This window comes from Strongylocentrotus purpuratus, unplaced genomic scaffold, assembly GCF_000002235.5.
Source record: "Strongylocentrotus purpuratus isolate Spur 01 unplaced genomic scaffold, Spur_5.0 spur5_scaffold_11, whole genome shotgun sequence".
Classification (NCBI taxonomy): Eukaryota; Metazoa; Echinodermata; class Echinoidea; order Camarodonta; family Strongylocentrotidae; genus Strongylocentrotus; species Strongylocentrotus purpuratus.
In genome coordinates this window covers 4866282-4891310 of record NW_022145596.1, presented here as the reverse complement: position 1 = coordinate 4891310, position 25029 = coordinate 4866282, and the positions used below count along the sequence as shown (strand labels likewise).

Here is a 25029-nt window from a genome sequence, read left to right as displayed (position 1 = left end):
TTTTCAAATATATACATGTATTCAATATAAACTTATCTTTCATATATTAACAAAAATCAAACCTCTCTATGATATGCAATTGGTATCATACCACTCATGCATGAGTGAGCAAACGTTTTTAACCAGAAATGAGTCGCTGAGAAAACAATTGCAAAGATGGGAGTATCTGGCAGTATTCACATGGCAGTATCCCATTGCTCCTCCACAATCTTGGGTGGAAAAGAGATGCATTTTGACTGTTCTTTAGTATTCATTTTTCCATATTTCCTTTTTTTGACCAAATGTATATGGTATGCACTTAATTATAAGCCACTTTGTTCCTGAAGAAAAAGTTGGTTACGTAATATATATTCTGCATAATTTTCCTCTATTTAAAGTCTGGTAGTATATAGTACTGTTGTGTGACAAACAAAATATATATCCTAAAAAGTTTTGAGAATGTTTTTTGTTTAAAAATGAAATGAAAGAAAACAAGATTAAACAAGATATAAAAACCAAACCCATTCATATATTTATATATAAGACAGCTGCATTCACAAATTGATTGCAGCAGTGCATTTTCCTTATTATATATTACACTAAATAGACAAAATTCAGCTGAGTTTTACTCATGAATAAGTTTCTGTTCCCCCGTTACCCACAGTAGTTTAACAAAGGTGCATAACATCTATTTCAGTTGGATTTCATTTACAATATGAGCAAGGGCAGGAAAATAGGGTTTTGAAATTTTGAGAAATAGAAATTAAATCTTTAAATTCTACTTAACAAGATAATCTAAGAGAACTGATCAATTCATAACGAATCTTGTATTTGAATATGATCTGGATAATTTTAAAGAGAAAAATATGAACTTTCTCTACACAATTAATATAATTAATTATAAATGATAGATTGTTCATTTCATAATCTACACTGCATAATCAGTGAAAGCCTCTTAAATGTTAATGGCAGGTAACATTATCAACAAATAAAATGTGATTAAATCAAATTAAAAAAAAAAAAAGAGTTAAAGGCCCACTGCGCTACTTGTAGCTACTTGCGCCCTCTATATAACAAACCATGCCTAATCGGTGACCATTGGTCCCCCATGATCCTCTTTTTCTTATGTTAACTGAGAGCTGAGTTGATGAGATAACCATCTGTCCAGTGACCTTGCAGGGCAGTCTAATCCCTCCTGTAAACTATGGCAGATACGCTTTAAAGTAAAACACCTATAGGCACATTTACAATGAAATTTGAATTAATAGAGATTCAATTTGTACAGTGAAATTTTTTCTATGATTATATGTAATATGGTATAAGAATTGCATGTATGCATACATAATATACAAATTAGTATTTACATGTACAATCCCAAACTATCAATTCGACTCTGAGTCATAACATAGTACTTTAACATAGATATTTCAAATTACCAGTACAACCTTAGCTTTAATATAAAAAAGTAAAATACATGTACATATCTTAAAATAATTTTGGCTAGTATCATAACACTAATTTCAAATGCTTTACTGATTTGAATAAAAACTACTTTTTAAGAAAAAGAGTCATATTTGCTTTACATATAACTTGCTGATGAGGACCAAACTCCAGCCGGTACTACTAACAGTGACAACACTGAATATCTTTGAGAGGGTCCACCTAGTCACCTACCCGGTACTCAAAGATATTGGATCATTTTAGTTAAATCATTTAACAAGAATGTCAGATTGTTCTTTAGATTTACAACTAATGTATAACGTGGAGATACTTTGTAATTACATCTTGTGTGTATTGATATTTCTCTACAATGAAATTAAAATGGAGCATCTGTCAGGACTGTTGATTACAAAGACTATTAGTAAGTTGAAGATAGATGAACTTTCATTGTTAAGCTTAGATGAGTGCAGCCTGGTCACTGAACTGGCCAGAAGTGACTTGACCAGAAGGCAACTCGCTTGGTTCGCTGACTTCTTCCTTAGCTTGGTCTTCAGCTGGCTTAGAGGGCGCTGTTGTCTGCTGGACTTGCTGCTGAGCGGGTCCAGGCTGCTGAGTCAGTACAGGTTGCGGAGTTGGTGCAAGTTGCTGAGGAGCTGGCGCCATCATGACCTGTGGGTAGAGTGCTTGGGCAGGGATCATCTGGATCTGTCCTCCAGGTCCTTGCACCTGGAAGTAGCCAACTTGTGGAGAACCACTTAGCTGCTGGACCATTCCTGCTGGTTGTGGTTGTTGGACTACCTGGGATGGACCAAGACCTTGAGGCTGCATCTGCCCCGGGGCCTGGACCGGGAAGAAGCCTGCTTGTCCTGGTTGAGGGCCACTAGGCTGCTGGACCATGCCTGCTGGTTGTGGCTGTTGAGGTGGTTGCTGTTCTGTGGCTGGCTGGGTTTGAGCAAGACCTTGAGGCTGCATCTGCCCTGGGCCTTGGACCTGGACGAAGCCAGCTTGTCCCGCTGGAAGGCCACTCAGCTGCTGGACCATTCCTGCAGGCTGCGGTTGTATGAACTGTTGCTGCAGTTGTGGGTTTTGTTGATACTGCGGGGGTGGTGGCAATTGTGGGATAGTTTGGTTCTGTTGGGTCCCTGCTGGCATAGCTACATAAGATTGAGGCTGAGGGCTTGGTGCCAGATACATCAATTGACCAGGCTGGGTAGCATTGCCTGACGTACCACCTGTGGTAATGAATACATGTGTTGTTTTTTAATTTCCAAGAAGAGAATTTTTTTTAGTTTGTACAAGTACATCATTGAAGATGATTTTTTTTCCCTCTAATTTTATATACAGTGTATCCCAGAAGACAAACTGTTGCTGCGAACGAACTATGGACTCTACAGATATCATTTGTAACTATTCATAAAAAAAAGTAATATGCTTTCAATTGAGACATTGATAACATTAAAGGTAATACAAAGTTTTGGTATGGGGTCATGAATTTGGTTCAAATGAACATATTGGAAGCATATGCGATCCCACAATGTTCAGTGATCGTTGTCGCGGTTGAAATCGAGTCTAAAGTTATGAAATTGTAAATAATAAACTCTTTATGTTGTATAGCTCCCTCTCAAGGTCAAGATATTTATTAAGCTATAAAACAATGTTTCTTGACTAAATCGACTGATTAGCTATTCCCATTTGGAAATTATATATTACAACTACATATTCTGAGAATGTCATGGTCGCAGCTACCATTGTACGGCCGTAGGCGCTATTTGTAATTTATCCAAATTTACCGGGAGCACCGTTAAATTTTTATATCCAATTTTTCTAGAAAGCAGAAGTGTTTTAGGGTCTAATTTTTTTAGTGCTTATAATACATCCACGGAAGCATCCAAATATATCAAAATTGTAAAGAATCACTATCCACCCAATTTTCAAAATTTCCCAAAACTTTGTATTACCTTTAATCCATACATACTTCACTGAGTAACATTGTTTGAATTGGCATGTTGAAATGCCAGATTTTGGTTAAACCATGAACATGCTAAGGTCCTACAGGAACATGACTGAACATGACTAGAAGGAAACACAAACTTTAAAACCCATGAGAAGCTTGTTTTCATGTGCTTCTTTTTAAAGGGCAAAAATTTGATAAATAGACAAAATTAACTTCTGCCCACCACACACTATATAACATCCGATTTTGAAAGAATTTGCATTTGATATGCATATCTAAACGGGTAGCAACTTAATGGCTGAGGATCTGTATACGGGTAGTACTATATTTCATTTCATTGTTTTTGGAGGGATTCCACGTTTCCTTGGAGGAAGAAAAGCTAAATCAGCTCAGAATCGTAGTGACGTCAGAGGAGTAGTGCAGCTGTCTACGATTTGAAGTCAATTCAGCTTTTATTCAGATTTAAATCCGCAAAAATTCAGGTTGTTAGTATCCTTATTATCATTTAGAACCTAAATCAGAAAGAAGATGTTTGTTTAAATTTCTGATATAGTTGCCATTTTTTCTAAAATTGGATCACAGGGGGATCGTATAGTGTTTTATGGGCTTTACCTGCAATGTAGATTGGTCTTGAACACTGTGTATTGGGCACTGTCATCATAGGTACACCTCCCATATTGGCGGCAAAGTAGACCTAGAAATTGAGAAAAAAAATCTTAATGGTTGACATCAAAAGCTCAATGTTTCTCATTGTTTCTCATTCTGTGTTTTCATTGTACGTTGAACAAGAATATTTTACAGATGCACATGTTCACTAACATTTCAATGGCTACTTACTCTATTTTTGCAAATTTTTTAATCAAACCCTTCAACAGTTAAATAGATGTGCCCATCGAAGCATAAAGGTTCAAAACTTGATCTAAATTGATGTTGGTAGAGTATAAATTTTCCCTTTATTTGATATACATTTCATTATATTTTATGGATGGTGTATAAGAAAAAATTGTGAACAATAAAGGGTTCAATTTTTTTTTTGCAGACTGTATATGACTCGATGATCTCCTAGCTGCAAACGGAGGATTTGTCGGAGAACGGCCCACTCACCATATTTGAGTTTCCTGGCTCATCTTTGCACAGTTTGCAGCAACGTCGGCAGCACATACATGCCTTGTAGCAGGACATAGAGGCCGATGTCACTCCGCAAGCTATCTCCAGAAGGAAGACCAAGATCAAGACAGAGTTGACGAGAATGCGAGACCACTGGTCAGAGATAGGGGCACAAAATACATGGGTTAAAATTGAAGGCATCCACTAACACGTTTGTGATCTATTTTTTTTTCACTTTCTGGCAAAGGCAAAAGTACATGTATGTGTTCATTTTGTACCTGTCCACTATAATAACACTATTACAATTACTATTCGATATTCAATATAGAGGGTGCTGCATCATGGTAAACAGCTCACATATTTTTTCCTCCTTTGTAAATTTTGTGTGTTTCTGAGAAGTTCTTCTGAGCTGTGAAGGTGTTTTATGAGGATACGGTATCTAAAATCTAACTTTTATAGTAAATTGCTCTGAAAGAAAGCAGATAAATGAGAGAAGCAGATTGGCATAACTTTGAACAAAATCAGACAAACAATAAGAAAGTTGTGAATTGTGACGAATTTGAATGACACTTTGACGAAATTTATTACAAAATGACAAAATTGACCATGAGATGTGCAAGATTAGGAAGTTTTGGGACAAAATTGAATGAAAAAAAAAAAAATTGAAAGAAAAGAGTGTTAAAATTGACAAGAAAACCTATATTAATATTATTATTGTTACATAATACTTACTATTGGGCTCTCGCAGTGGGTCCTTGGAAGGGGGTAACAAATAAAGCTTTGATAATAATTGTAATCTGGTCCAGTAACAATCCCAAATGTTACCATCATCGAGAAAGCGAAAAATGCAGAAATGGTGGACATCACAAGGTAGGCTATTACCTTTATAAAATTGACAGGAAAACCTATATTAATATTATTGTTACATAACTACACTTACCGATGGGCTCTCGCAGTGGGTCCTTGGAAGGGGATAACAAATAAAGCTCTCATAATAATTGTCATCTTGTGCAACAAAAATCCCAAATGTTACCATCATCATGAAAGCGAAAAATGCAGAAATGGTGGACATCACAAGGTAGGCTATTACCTTTATAAAAATCAAAAGGAATTATATAATTATAACAACTTTGATATACAAGAAGTAAGAAATAAAGGTAACATCATATTGCACATTTTAATTCATCTTTGAAATTCTGTTAGCTCTTGCCTTCCATGGGTTGATACTATTTTATCAGTGATGCTAGAAAATGTAATTAAACAGCCTTCAACAATTGGTCACCTGGGTGGTACAGGGCACATTGCGCATAATCGGCAAGTGCTATGTAATACAGAGGTTGTTCCAAGATCTTAGTCTAATAATTATACATGTATTTAGCACTGAGCAATGTAGCTGTAAAGAAATATTTGTTTGAAAGGAAATGGATAATTATGAAATATTTTTGTACAGGACAGGGCAAATGAGAGAGAAATGCTCTAAAGGTATGTCACAGTGTAGCCAGTTTGCATCTGATTGATTACAAGTACACATTCATGAATTTCTTATTTTGTCTATAGGCATTTACTTGGTGATCTGTTTTTCTCATTTTCAAATTCTAAAACCAACTTAGTATCAGCAGGCACGTAGCCACGTCTTTTCAATATCGGTTGAACTTTTTTAGACCCCTTTTTTTTTTACCTCGATCAATTACATGTATGTGCCAAGATCATAGATAATGTGTATGATATCAAAGCTGTAAAAATAAACTGCTTAAAAAGATAAAAACCCTACACAACTATTTATAGCTACCATAAACATTCATGTACTTCCATAAGGATAATCTTAAGAACCACACCTGTGGGCAATGGAAACAGAGTTGATTTATCATTTTCTGTACATAAAACATTATGTTTAACTTAAATAAAGAAACTGGAAGGTTGTTCAACAATACTTACAATTTTCTTGCTTTTAGGCTTGTAGAAGTTAGCAACACCGATTGTGCCAGTTGCTATGAAGATCTAGAAAAAGGATTAATTCAGAGCATGAACAAGAAATATTTACACAAAAATTTGTACTTCATGAATATCTTTAGATAACTGATCAAATATAGCCTTTCCAAATAGTAATGTAAAAAAACACCTCACTACATTTATCATGTGGCATATTTTGTCTTTGAAATGATTTCAAAATGTCACGTAGCAAGTCAGATTCTTGTTTTTTTTCTATTTCTGTCGTAGTTTCGCTTTGGCTAACGTATGAGCCATTCATTTTGTTACACATGTACATGTACATGTATGTGTAGTAATGGGCACAAATCTGCAGGAATACAAGTATCCTGCATCATGCATGCTGTAACATCAGAAACTTTTGTCAGTTGTTAACACTGGCTATTTTCATGCTAGGAAACTTACGCTGATTGGAAAAATTGAGGTTGTAATTAAATCATTTTGCTGCATGGATCATATAAAAAATAACAACATATGACAAATTGGACCAATTGTGAAAGTAGTTAAGTCGCTTCTAAATAAATATATACCGGTATATTTTTTGTTTTCATTATTTACCGAGTATCTCTGTTGACTTACCAGTAAACCTCCCCAAATGGGCATAGCCAGGTATGAAATATAGGCTTGGAGAATGATGGCTGCAATACCAAGCACTATGCACAAAGCTCCAGCCACAATGTGCATTATACCTGTCACCTGCATAAAGAAACGAACGACAAAAAGGGAAGAATTAACAAAAATGGAGTAGTAAGCGAAACAACTTCAAAAATATGTGGGGAAAGGGCAGTGTCAGGTTAAATGTTCCTGACAATATTATACACCCATTGCAAATTTAATAAACTACATATGCAGATCTTCAGAGCTATATATACTCGTTATGAATTTTTAGTGGAATAGCAGATAGTCCACACACTTCAGATTCAATAATCTCTATATTAAAAGAACAGTCCTAAAAGGTTTCCCCCTTGCAAAGGGAGAAGGAGGGGGGGGGGGGGCTATTAACTCTCAATTTCAACATCCCATACATGTACATACATCCTCCAAGTTATAAGGCCTACAAACATGTATACATTTAGGATTGTAGGGTACAAGTATGTTTATGTAAATTGATGGGGGGGGGGGGGTTCGACCATCAACCCCCCCCCCCCCCCCCCCCCTGTATTCGCGCCTGGTCTATGGTATTAATGGCTTGACAGGTCCATTAAAAAAATCTTTAAAAATTTGTTAAAGCCAAATTGTTTTGGTTGTTACAATGATAAAGGTCTGGATATTTGTTATAAACAACATTTTCAAAGTCAATTTTTTTTTTTAAACTAGAAAAATTTGCATAATTATCTCATCGATCATTTGAACCTTTGATTAATGTAAAATATGATTTATTTTTTATTTCAGTGTTTAATTAAAGTTAATGGACAGAATAAGTATTTGATATTAATTAAGACGAGGCTCAATTTTTCTTGCTTATTCAAATTTAAAATTGAATGGTTCCATTGTTTCGATGATCCTCGCTAAGTAAATGCAGCAGATTCACCGCCTCAAAGTTAGTGGACTTCATATATCATTCATCTGTATTTCATTTGTGTAATCAATGTTACCAACTTTTCAAGGCATTGCATTGAAAAGCTTTTTTTTAGTACAAAAAAAATATGTTAAGTGTCTGGAAAATACGTTATTGCATCATACCTGAAAGCCCTTGGAGACGCAACCACGATGATATGTGGTGTTGTTGCCATTGACATTGTTCGAGTGGGGAGTCCCAATCCCAACTCCCTGGTTCGAGACAGCTTGTTGAGTAGTATTGTTGTAGCTACGGTTCGCCATCTTTTATGCTGTTATCGAAATCTATAATAATGAAGGCATGGTAGATGAGAATTCTCTGCGACAATAAATAATTGCACAATACAAAATACACAATCATTACAGTCTAGAAGTTTTTAGAACTCTTTAAAAAATCCTGAATCCTGACTAGGGGGTGGGTGCAGGGAGGGGGTAGTTTCCCCTCCTCCTATGACAAGCGCGGAAGCTTTAACATTTCATCAAATTATTAGGGAAAGAAGATGATTCGTTTTACCTCTCTCAACTCTTAATCCTTGTCTGAATTTTCAAAAATGTTTTTTTGTCTGCATGCTCCTTTTTTTTCCTATGTCCTCTTACTTTTTTCTTTCCTCTTTCCTCTCTTCTCTCTCTCTTTCTCTCTCTATTTTGGCGGGCGTTTTTCTGTTTTTTTTTGGAGGGGGGGGGGGGGAGGCGACCGCTTCTACCGCCCCTCCTGTCTATGCGCCTGAATGAAAAATAGAATTACAGTGGGCAAGATTTGTCCCTTTTTGTACGCAAAGCTTCGCCTGAGCGATATTATGCTATTGAACTTTCTCTCTGTTGTTGTTCCTCTGCTTTTGGGAGATCAGCAAGTTTATCGCATTCGAAGTAGTAGGCTGATGGTAGGAGGGTTTGGAGTGCAGGCGATGGGCATGAATTTTGTAAAGATGTGAAGTGTCATCTTTAAAATATAATCATTGACCTGTGACAGTGTATGGAAGGGATGGATCATATGGCAAGAGAATAGCGCAAGTCAGATGGGAAGGGTCTGCAATTACTGCACTGCACAAACGCAGCCTTCTCTATAGTATAGACCTAGGGCGGTATTCTGAACATTGTTGTAAGTTTTGTGTTATCTTTTGTTGTATCTTCCAGAGATAACACAGCGTTAATATTGTTGTAAGTTGGTATTCTGAACACTGTTTTATCCCTGTGTTATCTCTTGAAAGACCGCCTCTATCTTATCTTTGACCATTGATGACACGCCCATTTTTATGGACCCTACCAATCAAATTCTATTTTATATAAGCATGATAAGTAGGTCAACCAATAGGAATACTTTATGCCATATCTGAAGATGCGCCTAGCGCATACTAATCTTCATCATCATCATCATCATCTGGTACAGGAAGAAGGCGTTGGCCTGTAATTCCCGGTCACTGCTTCTAGGTTTAGCCTGTTAGATTTATTACTGAGTGTATGCGCATGCACAGGAGTGGAGTCACGGGAGATCAAAGCAATACTCCCACCAATGCTTATCTATGTGTCTTTTGAATTTGTCCGTTGTTGCCAAGACCTCTATATTTTCTGGCAAACTGTTCCAGTCTTGTATTATTCGTCTGCTGAAAGACTTACTTCTAACATCCAGTCTGCAGTGTTCTTTCTGGATCTTGAGACAGTGCCCTCTCGTGGATCTGCTTCTACTTGCAGGTTGGGAGAAGAAATGATCTTGTGGAATGTCAACTAGTCCGTGCATGATCTGGTGGACTGCGATCATGTCTCCTCTTCTTCTTCTGTAGAACAGAGAGTACATGTTCATGTATTTAAGTCGTTCTTGATATGGGAGGTCCTTGATTTCTCGAACCAATTTGGTAGCTCTTCTTTGCACTCTTTCGATTTTCTTTGCATCTTCTTTATATCTGCTATGCCAAAGAAAACTCCCATATTCAAGGTGTGGTCTAATTAGGGTCTTGAATAGAATAGGTAGTGTTGTCTTATCCAGTTTCGAGAAAGTTCTTTTCATTATTCCCAGTAGTTGGTACCCCTTACTGACCGCTGATGATACATGTTGATGAAATTTCAGTTGGCAGTCAATTGTCACTCCAAGGTCCTTTTCAGCTTTCACTGATTGCAGATGTTTCCCTTGCATGTGGTAGTTTCCTTCAGGATTTCTTGGGCGATCTTGGGCGTAATTAGTTATTTGAGCCCTTATTACGCGCGTTGTTGTGTTGTGGGTTGGAAAATGATAACTATTAAGCTAAATAAAATTATAATATGTTAGTAGAGACAAACAAAATGGAGCCTGCAGAAACATGTGTGGTTGCTTTGGTAGTGTAACAAATCAGGGTTTTAGTATTGGACGAAGGTTAAGCATTATTTGTTGTACGCGCATGCGCTTTAGCAATATGGCGCATCGTTGATTTAGCAATTACCAAACTGAAGGAAAATGAGCATAAATTACATATAACAATCATATTGGTGCAATTATCATGTTTCTTTTGGGGATATTATTTGTATGAAAGTTATCTTATCAGGAATAAGGGGTTATACTGAAGATTATATGTGAAGATTTAATGGGATTAGCAGAAATATTGTGTTGAAGTGTTGTTTTACTAACGAGGACATAATTGCCCTTTTTTACGGTTATGTATAGGGAAATTATTAAAACGGGCAGGATTGTGTATCTAGGGCTCTCCACTGCACTGTATCCGATACAGGCCAGCCTCACCGAGGCTGGCCTGATAGTTAGCCTGGCCCAACCCTTAGTTAAGTCTTACATTTAGTCTACATGCACTTGTACTTGTGTTGATCGAGTTTACCCCGAATGTTGGTTGGTTCGCATTAAAGGAATTCGACGTACATCTCATGATTGGTCTGATTTCATAGAACAGTGAAACCGTAGTTAGACGATGAGATCGAGAATCAGTGACAGGAGTTGACAAAGCATGGAGACTGATTGGTGATTGATTGATTGATTGCTCGAAGGATGTTCAATTGACTGTTGCTGTGCACAACGATTGGGGTGACCGATTGCAGTCGACGGATGCATGATTGTTAATACGCCCTGTGACGTGAGCAGTGAAAGAACTCCAGCCATCAAGCTGCGGGCATATATTTTGTCCAAACGAACGACGGGGAGCGCCAGGCCAGCTAGACACGGGCATCCTGACAAATACTCCGTGTCAAGCCAAGGTGGCGAATCGTGTCCGCCACAGTAGTTTAATCCAGACTCAATGTGCTTTTACATGTATATCAGTGTATGTAGTGAACACAATTAAGACCCTTGCATACTCTTGCATTGTGTGTATGCACTTATATGCATAACAATGAACAGTGCCTAAACAGCTGGGGGCCGTTTCTCGAAACCAACTCCATGACAGTCATATCTTTGTCGCCGACCTACGGAGATGTCATGAAGTGGATAAACCGTTTCACAAAGCCATGACAGACATGATATCGATATATCGCGATACTAGCAGCTCAAGAAGATAGTCTTTGTCACGATCCATTTGATTTATGAAGAATAATCCAAAACAAGTTTTGGGGCTGAAATTGTTTAAAAAGAAATATATACATATAAATTCTCCTAAAATAAATAATAAATAGTGTCATTATCATATTTACATCATCAAACGATTTGCATATTTCTGTAAAGATTCTTAAATTTAAAAAAAATCGGTGAGTGTTTTTTTTTGACAGTCGAATCATAAGTTAGTGGAAGGATACCGTTATGTGATAGTTTATCAATACGTACTTTTTTGTTTATTCTGACGAGAAATTTTAGGCAAAATGCCTTTTCTCAGCCAGTTTTTATTCTAGAGTCTCATAAATACTCGTTATATAATTGATTTGATATTGAAAATATAATTTGGAAGAAGTAATTAGAGAGGGAATAATAATGCACATAGGCCCCAAAGGTATGACGGTATCCTATAAGAAAAGACTATGGATCGACTATGGAAAACGGTGTGTAACATTCTTATCTCTCTTATTCATATGTTATAGTTTAATGATTTGTGATTTAATGTTTATATTCAGCTTTTTAAAGTTTCTGTATAATTTGTATTCTCACTTTTGTACATTTGCATTTCGCATATCCCAGAGAATTACGTACCGAACTCGTCTATATTTTTCTCAAAATGATAGTGAAACTAATCGTCAATTTCGCGGCCCATGGAATGGCAACAAACTGACTTGTGATGGCGCTTTTCAGCAATTAAAAAGATATGACAGGTTTCGGAGCAGTGACAACTCGCTTGTCGCGGAAGTTGTCGCTCATCTTGGCAGAGACGGCTTCGTGAAACACTTAATTAGCTGACAAGTTGCGCGACAGTGGCGAGATGTCGTTGATCTTGTAGTTATGACGGTTTCGATAAACGGTCCCCCGCACTACATTTCTAAGTGGCATGTTAATTTCAATATGCATGTTAGTTTCACTGAACCTGTTGCTAAACATAACACGCGTCATCATTATGCGCTGTTGAATGTGGATCATGAAGACAAATCACGCTTTCACTATATTGGTTAAGATGAGAGCATTAAAATCGTCATATCCTAGCATGTAATATCTTAGAAAGTTCTCATCTGTGATATTTCCGCTCAACACACAATCTTCTTCTAACTCGTCTATTGGCACGAAGTTGGTTCTGGGCAAAAAATATTGCCACCATTATATCACCACGACAACCCCCTACCTGTTGTAAATATTGTTGTAAATACCATGCAAGATAAGATAAGATAAAAGATACAACAACTTTCAGAATACCAATTATCTCGACATATTATCTCCCCTGCGCATAGTCATAGATCTATGCAAATGAGGATTAAATGCCACTTTATACGCACAATTACAACTACAAGCGCACCAAAGTATGAGCCCAGGCGCGCGCGCGGCCAATAAGATGAGAGAAAAGATACAACAAAAGATAACACAAAAGTTACAACAATGTTCAGAATACCAACTTTATCTTATCTTCAAAGATACAACAATATTAGAGATAACACAGGGTTCAAAATACCGCCCCTAGGCCTAGCCCTAGGGCCTAGCTAGCCTATAGCAGCTCGATCGGCCTTGGCGTCGCGGCCGACAGCAACTTGCATACAATACAGCTCAGCTAAGCGCTCTTCAGCTTCACTCCGTAAACTCGATCATGAAAGAATGATTTTCAATCTTTAAACTCACATTTAACGACGTAACAGAACAGTATCCAGGCTCCCAAATCGACTTTATCCGAAGCAGGTGATGATAGGTGGTAGAGAATATGAAACCAGGAATTACTTTTTTTGTTAATATTTGTTTTAGACGTAACTTACGGGTGAAGCTTTTCTTCACACACCTAATCGGAGATGAAGGTAGCCCATCCAATGTCTAAAAATTGCCAATTTGATAAGTGTAAGGATCGCATTGTACACATACAACCGCTATACTACACACACGCAATATATTCTTTGTGTATTGTATCCGTCAGGAATGATCAGTGCAACGATGGCTGGCTACCAATTAAAATAGGCATGGTGGTCGAATATAATAAGAGTAGATGATGGAGGGAGGGGGGGGGGGGGGTAAAGCGCAGTACTTAGGGGCAAATCAAAGACCTCACCTCATGTATGTTAGAAATTAAAAAGTTATTATCTTCTTTTGAATTGCAATATATCCCCGCACCATAATTATAAGTCATGCATGAATGTTATTTGTCATATGTTATATATTTGAAAGGTGGTACACGATTCAAGCTCTATTTGCTTATGTTTCATCACCTTTGTGTGTTCTTTCTTCAAACTGTATATTAGTTGCAACGTGTCTATGATAAATCATTGTTATATTCTTTTTCATGTGAAGTCAATTCAAATGGATTGTAAAATTGAAATGATTTGTTATATTATTTTATATTCATTTTTCATGTGATGTTAACTTCAATGAATTGTGAAATTGTGAACATGCATGCATAATAAATATGCCTTCTCTGGGAAAAGGGGCATTGACTCTTTAAATACCAAATCACAGAAACTATTCACCATTATGTCACCGTCATGTACATATTTTCTATGGATATATTTTTTTAAATCTCAACTCTTTACCACATCAGCGTCATGTATACATTGTCGATGGATAAAGTGGAATATTTAGTCTTCACCACCCTACGCTAACTTTTCACCACCCTATAGCGTCATGTACATTCTCTGTGGATAAACTGGAATATTAACTCTTCAACACCCTACGCTAACTTTTCACCACTCTAGCGTCATGTACATTGTCTATGGATAAACTGGAATATTAACTCTTCAACACCCTACGCTAACTTTTCACCACCCTAGCGTCATGTACATTGTCTATGGATAAGCTGGAATATTAACTCTTCACCACCCTACGCTAACTTTTCACCACCCTATCGCCATGTACATTGTCTATGGATAAACTGGAATATTAACTCTTCAACACCCTACGCTAACTTTTCACCACCCTAGCGTCATATGTACATTGTCTATGGATAAACTTGAATATTAACTCTTCACCACCCTACGCTAACTTTTCACCACCCTATAGCGCCATGTACATTTTCTATGGATAAACTGCACTATTAATTTTTCACCACCATACGCTAACTTTTCACCACCCTATAGCGCAATGTACATTGTCTATGGATAAACTGCACTCTTAATTTTTCACCACCCTATATAGCGCCATGTACATAATAGTCTATAAACTGGAATATTAACTCTTTACCGTGTTAGTTTGTGTTAGTTATGCCTATGCCTTCACGGTGACCATAATGGTAGGAATACTCCCCAGCAGAGGCCGCCCTCCTGGGGGGGGGGGGGGGAGGGGGGAGTAGGGGCACAGTGCCCCCCCCCCCACACTTTTTCAAGCACCCGAAAAGTGCTCCTTTTTACATAGGAATAGTGCTCCTTTTACTCTGATAAGTGCCCCTTTTATTTTGACACGTGCCCCTTTTCCTTCGACAAATTCCCATTTTCCATTGCAATAAGTGTCCATTTTCCATTCTCGTTAGTGCCCTCTTTAATCTCTAGTACTAGGGTAGGTGTGGGGAATTGGAGACCCTTAAGCACATTTCCATAATTTACATAAACATGAAAAATGTTACACATACAGAAAGTTTTGTTTTCTCTTTAGTAACTTCTTCTCTTTATTGGGAAACAAAATTGTGGTCATGATGTAACTGATTAATAAGATAAAAATAATTTATGACGTCATCACCAAAGGTCTCTCATTACCAACATGCGTAGGTAATAAGGGACAGTTACAAATCAAGACATTTCAAATCAAGACATCAAGACAAAAATGGGATTGTTATAGTTAGTTCAAACACTTTTTGAAAGAGATACATGCAGCCAATGAACTTACTGTAATTTTGAAACGATTTTGAAAGAAGAAATTAATCCCATGTTATCCGCTTGTTATGCTTTATAATTCATTGATATTACAGTATATAACATATTGCAATTTAGTATGGGCCACCAGCGCCAAAATCAAAATCAACTCTATTTATTTATTGTAAAAGAAAGCCCTTCGTATTATGTACTGGTTCACCATTATTTATCTCACACAAGTCCAATATTTTACAAACTGAAAACCCTTACAGTATTCGACATAAATTCGCTACAATGTTTACTGATCATGTTTAAGTATTTAAAAAATATGCTCCCTCTTTCATTTCAAAACTTTTACACTATGAATAAAGCTATTCACTCTTACCCTACTCGTAATTCATCAATTTTTATCTAGTATACCCGAAATAAATCCATAAGACACCATGGTCCTGACCTATGGAACTTTCTCCCAGAATCTATTAAATCATGTTGCTCCCTCTCAGGGCCGTAGCCAGAGTTTGATGTTTAGGGGGGGGGGGGGGGGGGGGACACATACATGTAATTGATCGACGTTCTGGGGAGGGGTCTAAACACTTTCAATTTTTTTTTTTGGGGGGGGGCACGTGCCCCCCCCCCCACGTGGCTACGGGCCTGCTCACTCTACTCATTTAAGGCCAAAGTTAAAACGATGTTATTATCAGAATACTCAAGGTAGAATTTCTGTGTCAACTTTTCATTGTTTATCATGTCATCTCTTCTTTCATTCGAATCATTATCATCATCATCATCATCATCGTCTTCATCATCATCATCATCCTCATCTGCATTGTCAATATCACCATCATCGAAATTTGTATTTTCAATTACCTATCCGTATCTGCTTAATATGTGTTAATATATTCATGAGTTTTTGTCTGGGGTTGTCGTTTTATCAAGCAATCTGCTTACAGCAATGACAGTCCTTCTTCCGCAAATAATTGTATCATGTTTTATAATGTTTGAGGAAACTTAAATACTTATTGTACTTTATATTATTATTGTTATCGAAAAACTGTATGATTACACGAATGCAGAAGAAAATATAATCAAATCAAAATATACTTATGTTATTTTATCTAAGGTCTTTTCAGTCTTCCGTTATGAAAATGTACTTATAACCCTATCAGGATTGGGTTTTTTCCTCTTTATAAGATGTAATTTTTCGCACTGCGACCTCACAAATCTTAACACTTTTCCTCGCTCGCAAATAAATGTTCAGACCATCACACCCAACTGCAAAGCATGATGAATTATGCAATATCTTGTATGGTGTATAAAGTGAAACAAATATTGAAATCATCCCTGATAATGTAAACACAATGTAGGGGTATATACCGAAGTCTAAACAATGTCTATTTTCTCTTTGAGATTTCCCTTTGTAGCCTAGGTGCCTTTTTTTCTTCAGAAAGTGTCCTTTTTTCTTGGTGCCCCGCCCCCCCCCCCCACTTTCGAAGTCGCTCGGGCCGCCCCTTTTCCCCAGTGAGTGGAGACTACAAACTTGCGATTGATTGGAGGACTTACGATTGATTTGGATCAATCGTAACTCTATAAGACGGGGACAACTAAGCTCTCATGAAATTCTCACAATGATACACATCTGAAGTTTGAAAACCAATATTAAGACTGCGGACACCAGAATATTTCGAAAACTAATAAACATTTATTGAGAAATTACAGGAAATGCCAATGCATATATGACTTTTTTTTCCTTTCAATTCTATTTTCTCTTCTTCGTTCTCGTAGACAAAGCCTCTATGGTAATACATGGCAACATTAGAATAAAGAATCATTACTAGTACTGTATAGATCAGGCGCGCCGGAAACAGTTTGGGATTGGGGGGGGGGGTTGGGGGTGGCAAACATTCCAGGGGGCTCACCTTCCAGGGGCAGCGACGTAATGAGAAAAAACGTTCGGAAAGTGGAGTATTAACGATCAGGTAGAGCGTAAATTGGCGTAGGGTCCAGGGCATGAATCTCGGTAGGGGGGTCAAGGGGCTGAGCCCCGGAAGCTCAGGGGTTTTAGGTATTAAATTACGGTTAGATAAGCATCCAGGGGCCCTCTTTAAGGCCATTGACGTGTTCCAGGTGGGGAGCCCCCAGAAGCCCAGAGGTTTTAATATTTAACTACAGTCAGATGAGCATCCAGGGGCCCGCCCTATAGTGGGTCCAGGGGGGCAGAGCCCCCGGAGGCTCAGGGGTTTTAAGTATTTAATTACGATCAGATGAGCATCCACGGGCCCGCCTTCGGGCCCTTGGTGGGGTCCAGGGGGCAGAGCCCGCGGAAGCTCAGGGGCTTAGGTATTTAATTACGGTCAGATGAGCATCCAGGGCCTGCCTTAGGGCCATTGACGTGTTCCAGGGGGGGGGGGAGCCCCCAGAAGCCCAGAGGTTTTAATATTTAACTACGGTCAGATGAGCATCCAGGGGCCCGCCCTATAGTGGGTCCAGGGGGCAGAGCCCCGGAAGCTCAGGGGTTTTAGGTATTTAATTACGATCAGATGAGCATCCACGGGCCCGCCTTAGGGCCCCTGGTGGGCTCCAGGGGGCAGAGCCCGCGGAAGCTCAGGGGCTTAGGTATTTAATTACGGTCAGATGAGCATCCAGGAGCCCGCCTTAGGGACATTGGTGGGGTCTAGGGGGCATAACCCCCGAAAGCTCGGGTTTTTTAGGTATTTAATTACGGTCAGATGAGCATCCAAAGGACAGAGCCCCCGGAAGCTCAGGGGTTTTAGGTATATTACGGTCAGATGAGCATCAAGGGGGCCGCCTTAAGGCCCTTGGTGGGGTTCGGGGCGGAGCCCCCTTAAGCTCTGGGGTTTAAGGCATTTAATTACGGTCAGATGAGCATTTTTTATACCTTATTTGTGACATTGGCAGGTCACTTATTTTTTCTCTCCGTCTTTCTTTCTTTTTCTCTTTAACATACTTTTTCAAAAAGTGAGGTGGGGGGGGGGGGGAGGCTCGAGCCCAGCCACTTTGCAGACCATGACATAAAGGCTTCTAAATAAGCGTATTTTTCGCTCGACTGTAATTTGGGAATTTCTTATCGTCCAACAAACGCATAAAAAGGAAATACTTACCAAAAAAAATGGAGAAAAAATACCGGAAAATCATGTCATAACAACAACATTTGTAAATTACTGGTATCGAATAAGAAATACACCCCCCCCCCCCATCAGTACGCCAGCGTTCGGGGGCTCATGTCTTCTCACCCCTATAACAAAAAAACAGACACGCTTTCCCATTCTCGCACAATATGTCCATGATATGCGCTATTATAAAGACCTCCATTGATAAATACCGTATAGGTGGCATGCGCAATGTTTATGAAATTTAATTCCTGTGAACGTTTCTTTTCTTTGAATGGAATTGTATATGTGATTTAATTCAGGATTTTATTATTGTTCTTTTGGGTTAAAAATACAAACCATGTTTACTCTTTTACTGTTTTTTTTTTTTTTTTTTGGAGGGGGGGGGCCTTTTTTGTGGGGTACCTGCATAAGGTCTTGCGGTACCGCAAAATATTTCGGGAACAAGGTGTAATTGCGCATTTGCCAGGTATATTGAGGTTCATTTGTAAAATATATTCCACATATTACAGAATGTTACAATATATGTTTTCTCTACAGTTGTATTAGAAAAAGATATACAGGCTAGTACAATAGAATTTTAAATTCTTGACGATAATATTTTGGAGAGTGCAAGTTTTATAATTTGTTTGATAGTCTGTTAAATAAAGAGGACTGTTTCATTGTTAAAGTATCTCACCCGTCTACATATCAAGCCCTATATATTTTTTTAAAATTTATATAGGCGACAGAAGGGGATCGCATCTGTTTATTTCAGTTCATCCTCGTGAAGCAATTGCTTATACATAAACCCACCGATCGGAAATAATAAATCTCTTAAAGGTTTTATTTGAACCCCATGATCTCTTTTTCAGCCAACATGAAAGTCTGAAGAACTTTGCAGGAATTGTGAATATGTCAAGTATGTCCTATCTGTCAGCAGTGTCCTATAGAATTCAAATTATGCAAGGAAACCTGTTTAAAACTTTTAAGACTTGACCGTCAGACGCTATTGAATGAATGATTGACTTGCTTTGGTAATAAATAGAGCTGTAAGGGGTACATGAGCATTACATGCAGGCACGGATCCAGGATTTCTTAGGGGGGGGGGGCAAATTTGAAATCATGCGAGCCAAATATTGGTACGTTATGGTGACCAGCAGTGACGTAATTGGGAGGGGGTGGGTGCAAGTAGGGGCGAGTTTCCCCCTCCCTCCTCCGCAAAGCGCGGAAGCTTTGACATTTCAAAAAATTATTAGAGAAAGAAGACGATTTGTTGTACCGTTATCGACTCTTAATCTTCGTCTAAATTCAGTTCCCCCCCCCCCCTCCCGCGCGAAGCTTTTACGTTTCATTAAATCATTAGAGAAAGAAGACAATTCGTTGTACCGCTCTCGAAGATAATCCTCGTCTGAATTTATTTTTTTCCTCCTGCGCGAAGCGCGGAAGCTTTTACGTTTCATTAAATCATTAGAGAAAGAAGACGATTCGTTGTACCGTTCTCGACTCTTAATCCTTGTCTAAATTTAGTTTCCCCCCTCCCGTGCGAAGCGCGGAAGCTTCGACGTTTCATTTAATTTTTAGAGAAAGAAGACGATTCGTTGTACCGCTCTCTAAAATATTCTTCGTCTGAATTCAGTTTCCCCCCTCCCGCGCTCCCTCGCTACGCGTTTTTTTGGGGACCACCCCACCGCCCCCTGGCTACGCGCCTGCAGTCAGATGAACTTATGTTGATACCTTGTCTGCCCCCGGAAGTTCAGGGGTTTTAGGCATTTAATTACGGTCAGATGAGCATTATTTTGATACCTAATTGTGACATTTGCAGGTCACTAATTGGCGTGGGGTTCAGGGGGCGGAGCCCCCGGAAACTCAAGGGTTTTAGGCACTCAATTACGGTCAGATGAGTATCAAGGGGCCCGCCTTGAGGCTTTTCGTTGGGTCAGGGGGCAGAGCCCCCGGAAGCTCAGGGGTTTTAGGCGTTTAATTACTGTCAGATGAGCATCTAAGGGCCCGCCTTAGGGCCCTAGGTGGAATCCAGGGGGCTGAGCCCTCGTGGTTTTAGGCATTTAATTTGATCATGGTCAGATGAGCATAATTTGATACATCATTATAATGTGTCACTGGCAGTTAACTATTTTTTCTTTCTTCCTCTCTTTCTTTCTATTTCTCTTTAATATACTTTTTCAAAAAAAGTGGGGGGGGGGGGGAGGCTCGAGGATCCCGATCCCCGCCGTTCCGCGGGCCCTGACATGTAGGCATCTCAAGAAGCATTTTCTTGCCTGGCTGTAAATTTAGGAATTTGTCATTTTCCAACAAACGCATACAAAAGTACAATTTACTTAAAAGTGATGAAAAATCTCGGAAAATTATGTCATTTCAGCATTATTTGTAAACCACCGTTATGGAATTAGAAATAAACCACGTTTGGATTTTATTTCCCCAAAGCTCCCCCCCCCCCTCCCCTATCAGTACGCCAGTGCCCCCCCCCCCCCCCCCTCGATTTACACCTTGTTGACGAGAAAATTACAACTGATATCCCTTACCTTTCTTCATTCTCTTTTTGCTCTTTCCCTTTCTCTCCTCTTTCCCTTTCCCTTCCCTTTTCTCTCTTTTAAATTTGCCTGGGGGGGGGGGGGGGCAAGGTCATTTTGGCCCCACTCCGCTCCACACATTGTTGACTGATCTCCCCTTCTTTTCTCCCTTTTCTTTTCTTCTTCCTCTTTTTTGTTCCCTTTTAGCTCTCCTCTTTTCCTTTTCCTTCCTTCTCTTTTTTTTTTAACACGGGGACGGGGGGGGGGGAGGCAAGGGCCTTTTGCCTCCACCCCCCCCCCCGATCGGGAAAATTGCAACTGATATCCCCCTTCTCTTTCTTTTCTTCTTCCTCTTTTTTCCTTCCCTTTATCTCATTTTTTCCTTTTTTTCTTTCCCTTTCCTTCCTTCTCTTTTATTTTTTGATTGGGGGAGGGGGCAGCAGCCTGGGAGGCAATTCCTTTTGCCCCCCCCCCGATCTCCTTCTTCCCTCTTTTCTTTTGTTCTTCCTCTTTTTTCCCTTTTTCTCCTCTTTCCCTTTCCCTTCTTTTCCTTTTCTTTCTCTCCTTTTTTTTTCGGGGGGGGGGGGGCAAGGCCCGCTCGCCCCCCCCCGGATCCGCGCCTCTCTACATGACATTTGTACTAAATGTACATTTGTCTATTATGTAAAAATCAGACTAATTAAACGAGCGTGCTCGCTAAATTCAATTCGACAACTAATGATCATTATTTTCTCACAAAAAGACATTTTCAAACCTTTTGGTTTTGAGGGAAGTTCTAAATTATTATTATCATTCAAATTACGTTGGAATTTAACCTTGTCATTATTTTTGGCCTGCACATAGGACATAATACCGTTTTAACTTCAATAAACTGTATTGTAATTGGATGGTGAAAAATTAATATTCCAGTTTATCCATAGTCAATGTACATGGCGCTATAGGGTGGTGAAAAGTTAGCGTAGGGTGGTGAAAAATTAATATTCCAGGTTATCCATAGACAAAGTACATGACCGTAGGGTGGTGAAAAGTTAGCGTAGGGTGGTGAAGAGTTAATATTCCAGCTTATCCATAGACAATGTACATGGCGCTAGGGTGGTGAAAAGTTAGCGTAGGGTGGTGAAGAGTTAATATTCCAGCTTATCCTTAGACAATGTACATGGCGCTCGGGTGGTGAAAAGTTAGCGTAGGGTGGTGAAGAGTTAATATTCCAGCTTATCCATAGACAATGTACATGGCGATAGGGTGGTGAAAAGTTAGCGTAGGGTGGTGAAGAGTTAATATTCCAGCTTATCCATAGACAATGTACATGGCGCTAGGGTGGTGAAAAGTTAGCGTAGGGTGGTGAAGAGTTAATATTCCAGCTTATCCATAGACAATGTACATGGCGCTAGGGTGGTGAAAAGTTAGCGTAGGGTGGTGAAGAGTTAATATTCCAGCTTATCCATAGACAATGTACATGGCGATAGGGTGGTGAAAAGTTAGCGTAGGGTGGTGAAGAGTTAATATTCCAGCTTATTCATAGACAATGTACATAACGGAAGGGTGGTGAAAAGTTAGCGTAGGGTGGTGAAGAGTTAATATTCCAGCTTATTCATAGACAATGTACATAACGGAAGGGTGGTGAAAAGTTAGCGTAGGGTGGTGAAGAGAGAGTCCATAGACAATGTACATGACGGTAGGGTGGTGAAAAGTTAGCGTAGGGTGGTGAAGAGTTAATATTCCAGCTTATCCATAGACAATGTACATAACGGAAGGGTGGTGAAAAGTTAGCGTAGGGTGGTGAAGAGTGAGTCCATAGACAATGTACATGACGGTAGGGTGGTGAAAAGTAAGCGTAGGGTGGTGAAGAGTTAATATTCCAGCTTATCCATAGACAATGTACATGGCGCTAGGGTGGTGAAAAGTAAGCGTAGGGTGGTGAAGAGTTAATATTACCATTTATCCATAGACAATGTACATGACGCTAGGGTGGTGAAAAGTTAGCGTAGGGTGGTGAAGAGTTAATATTCCAGCTTATCCATAGATAATGTACATGACGCTAGGGTGGTGAAAAGTTAGCGTAGGGTGGTGAAGAGTTAATGTTCCAGCTTATCCATAGACAATGTACATAACGGAAGGGTGGTGAAAAGTTAGCGTAGGGTGGTGAAGAGTTAATAATCCATAGACAATGTACATGACGGTAGGGTGGTGAAAAGTTAGCGTAGGGTGGTGAAGAGTTAATATTCCAGCTTATCCATAGACAATGTACATGGCGCTAGGGTGGTGAAAAGTTAGCGTAGGGTGGTGAAGAGTTAATATTCCAGCTTATCCATAGACAATGTACATGGCGATAGGGTGGTGAAAAGTTAGCGCAGGGTGGTGAAGAGTTAATATTCCAGCTTATCCATAGACAATGTACATGGCGATAGGGTGGTGAAAAGTTAGCGTAGGGTGGTGAAGAGTTAATATTCCAGCTTATCCATAGACAATGTACATGGCGCTAGGGTGGTGAAAAGTTAGCGTAGGGTGGTGAAGAGTTAATATTCCAGCTTATCCATAGACAATGTACATGGCGATAGGGTGGTGAAAAGTTGAGATCGTGAAAAATTATATTCATAGAGAAAATGACGGTGACATAATGGTGAATAGTTTATGTGATTTGGTATTTAAAGAGTCAATGCCCCCTTTCGCGGAGAAAAGGCATATATATGCATGACATGCTTATAATTATGGTGCGGGGATATATTGCAATTCGAAAGAAGATAATAACGTTTTAATTTCTAACATAAATGAGGTGAGGTCTTAGTATAACTCTTTGATTTGCCCCTAAGTACTGCGCTTTACCCCCCCCCCCCCCCCCCCCCTCCATCATCTACTCTCATTATATCCGACCACTATTTTAATTGGTAGCCAGCCATCGTTGCACTGATCATGCCTGATGGATACAATACACAAGGGAATATATTGCGTGTGTGTAGTATAGCGGTTGTACGTGTACAATGCGATCCTTACACTTATCAAATTGGCAATTTTTACACATTGGATGGGCTACCTTCATCTCCGATTAGGTGTGTGAAGAAAAGCTTCACCCGTAACGTACATGTATGTAGATCGATATCTACATTACAATCTTGTTTTGTACTTGTTACAGCAATGCTATTTCCGTGTTGTATGGAGTTCTCAATGTGAAAATAAATATAAAAAGAAACTCTGTAACTGGTGAAAATGTGTTTATAATAGCACTACATATAGACCTATATATATATATAAGACCTATATATATATATAAGGCCTATATATGTCCAAGTTTGTTTGCTTCTTCTGTTGCAAAGAGCTAGACTTGAAGAAGAAGGGAAAAAACACGCAAAAAAAAAGAAACAAACACACACAACAAACCGGCACAGAAACAAAAAGAAAAGGAGGGGATCGCCAGTGTGAAATCCACAAATAACTGTTCATAATTGTCCCCCCCCCCCCCCTGTCCTTTGGTAAATCCATCACTGTACCGTTATGGGATGTGGGGGGGGGGGTGTCCTTTTAGAAGTGTTAACACTTTCTGATGTCAATTACTTTTACAAAATATGCTGATTTACTGATTTTATGCTTTAGGTATACATGATGATTATCATTTTTATTCCAGCTACATATCTTGAGAAAACTTTAGAACTGTATGAATGGCAAGATATATTTCAGTAATCATTTATGAAAATCATCAATAGAAGAATGAAGTACAACAATTTGTTTAACAAAATGAATAGTCTAATATATAAGCCGATTTGGTACTTTATATAAAATCCTCAGTATACAAAAATTAAAACATTCTACATTTTAAAGATACTATGTCCCTTTTGCAGCCAACATCAAATTCTGTAGAACTTTGCAAGAATTATGAATATGTCATGTATGTCCTATCTGTGAAATTTAAACGTAAGCAGTGTCCTAGTATTCAAATTATGCAAGGAAACCGGTAACTTGCTAGACTTCATTGTCAGACACTATTGAGTGAGGGACTGGCTTTTTGGTAATAACATACATAAAATGAGCTGTAAAGGGTACATGAGCATTTGTCTACACCAATAAC

The 25029-nt window shown here is 38.9% G+C and overlaps 1 protein-coding gene across 3 annotated transcripts; it reads right to left on the bottom strand.

The window, feature by feature from the left end:
• Positions 1-1192: 1192 nt before the first annotated feature.
• LOC115918486 lies at positions 1193-24190 on the bottom strand. Of its 3 annotated transcripts, XM_030980441.1 has the most exons (9): positions 24049-24190; positions 13185-13310; positions 8150-8308; positions 7046-7162; positions 6416-6478; positions 5421-5570; positions 4478-4633; positions 3986-4067; positions 1194-2651 (listed from the first exon to the last, which is right to left on the bottom strand). In XM_030980441.1, exons 3-9 carry the CDS (start codon positions 8285-8287, stop codon positions 1876-1878), a joined length of 1482 nt encoding a protein of 493 aa, XP_030836301.1. In that variant the 5' UTR covers positions 8288-8308; positions 13185-13310; positions 24049-24190; the 3' UTR covers positions 1194-1875. The 3 variants fall into 3 exon arrangements, with proteins under 3 accessions (XP_030836303.1, XP_030836301.1, XP_030836302.1); XM_030980443.1 differs by lacking the exons at positions 13185-13310; positions 24049-24190 and adding an exon at positions 9638-10220 and having other exon boundaries at positions 1193-2651; XM_030980442.1 differs by lacking the exon at positions 24049-24190 and having other exon boundaries at positions 13185-13315.
• Positions 24191-25029: the final 839 nt, after the last annotated feature.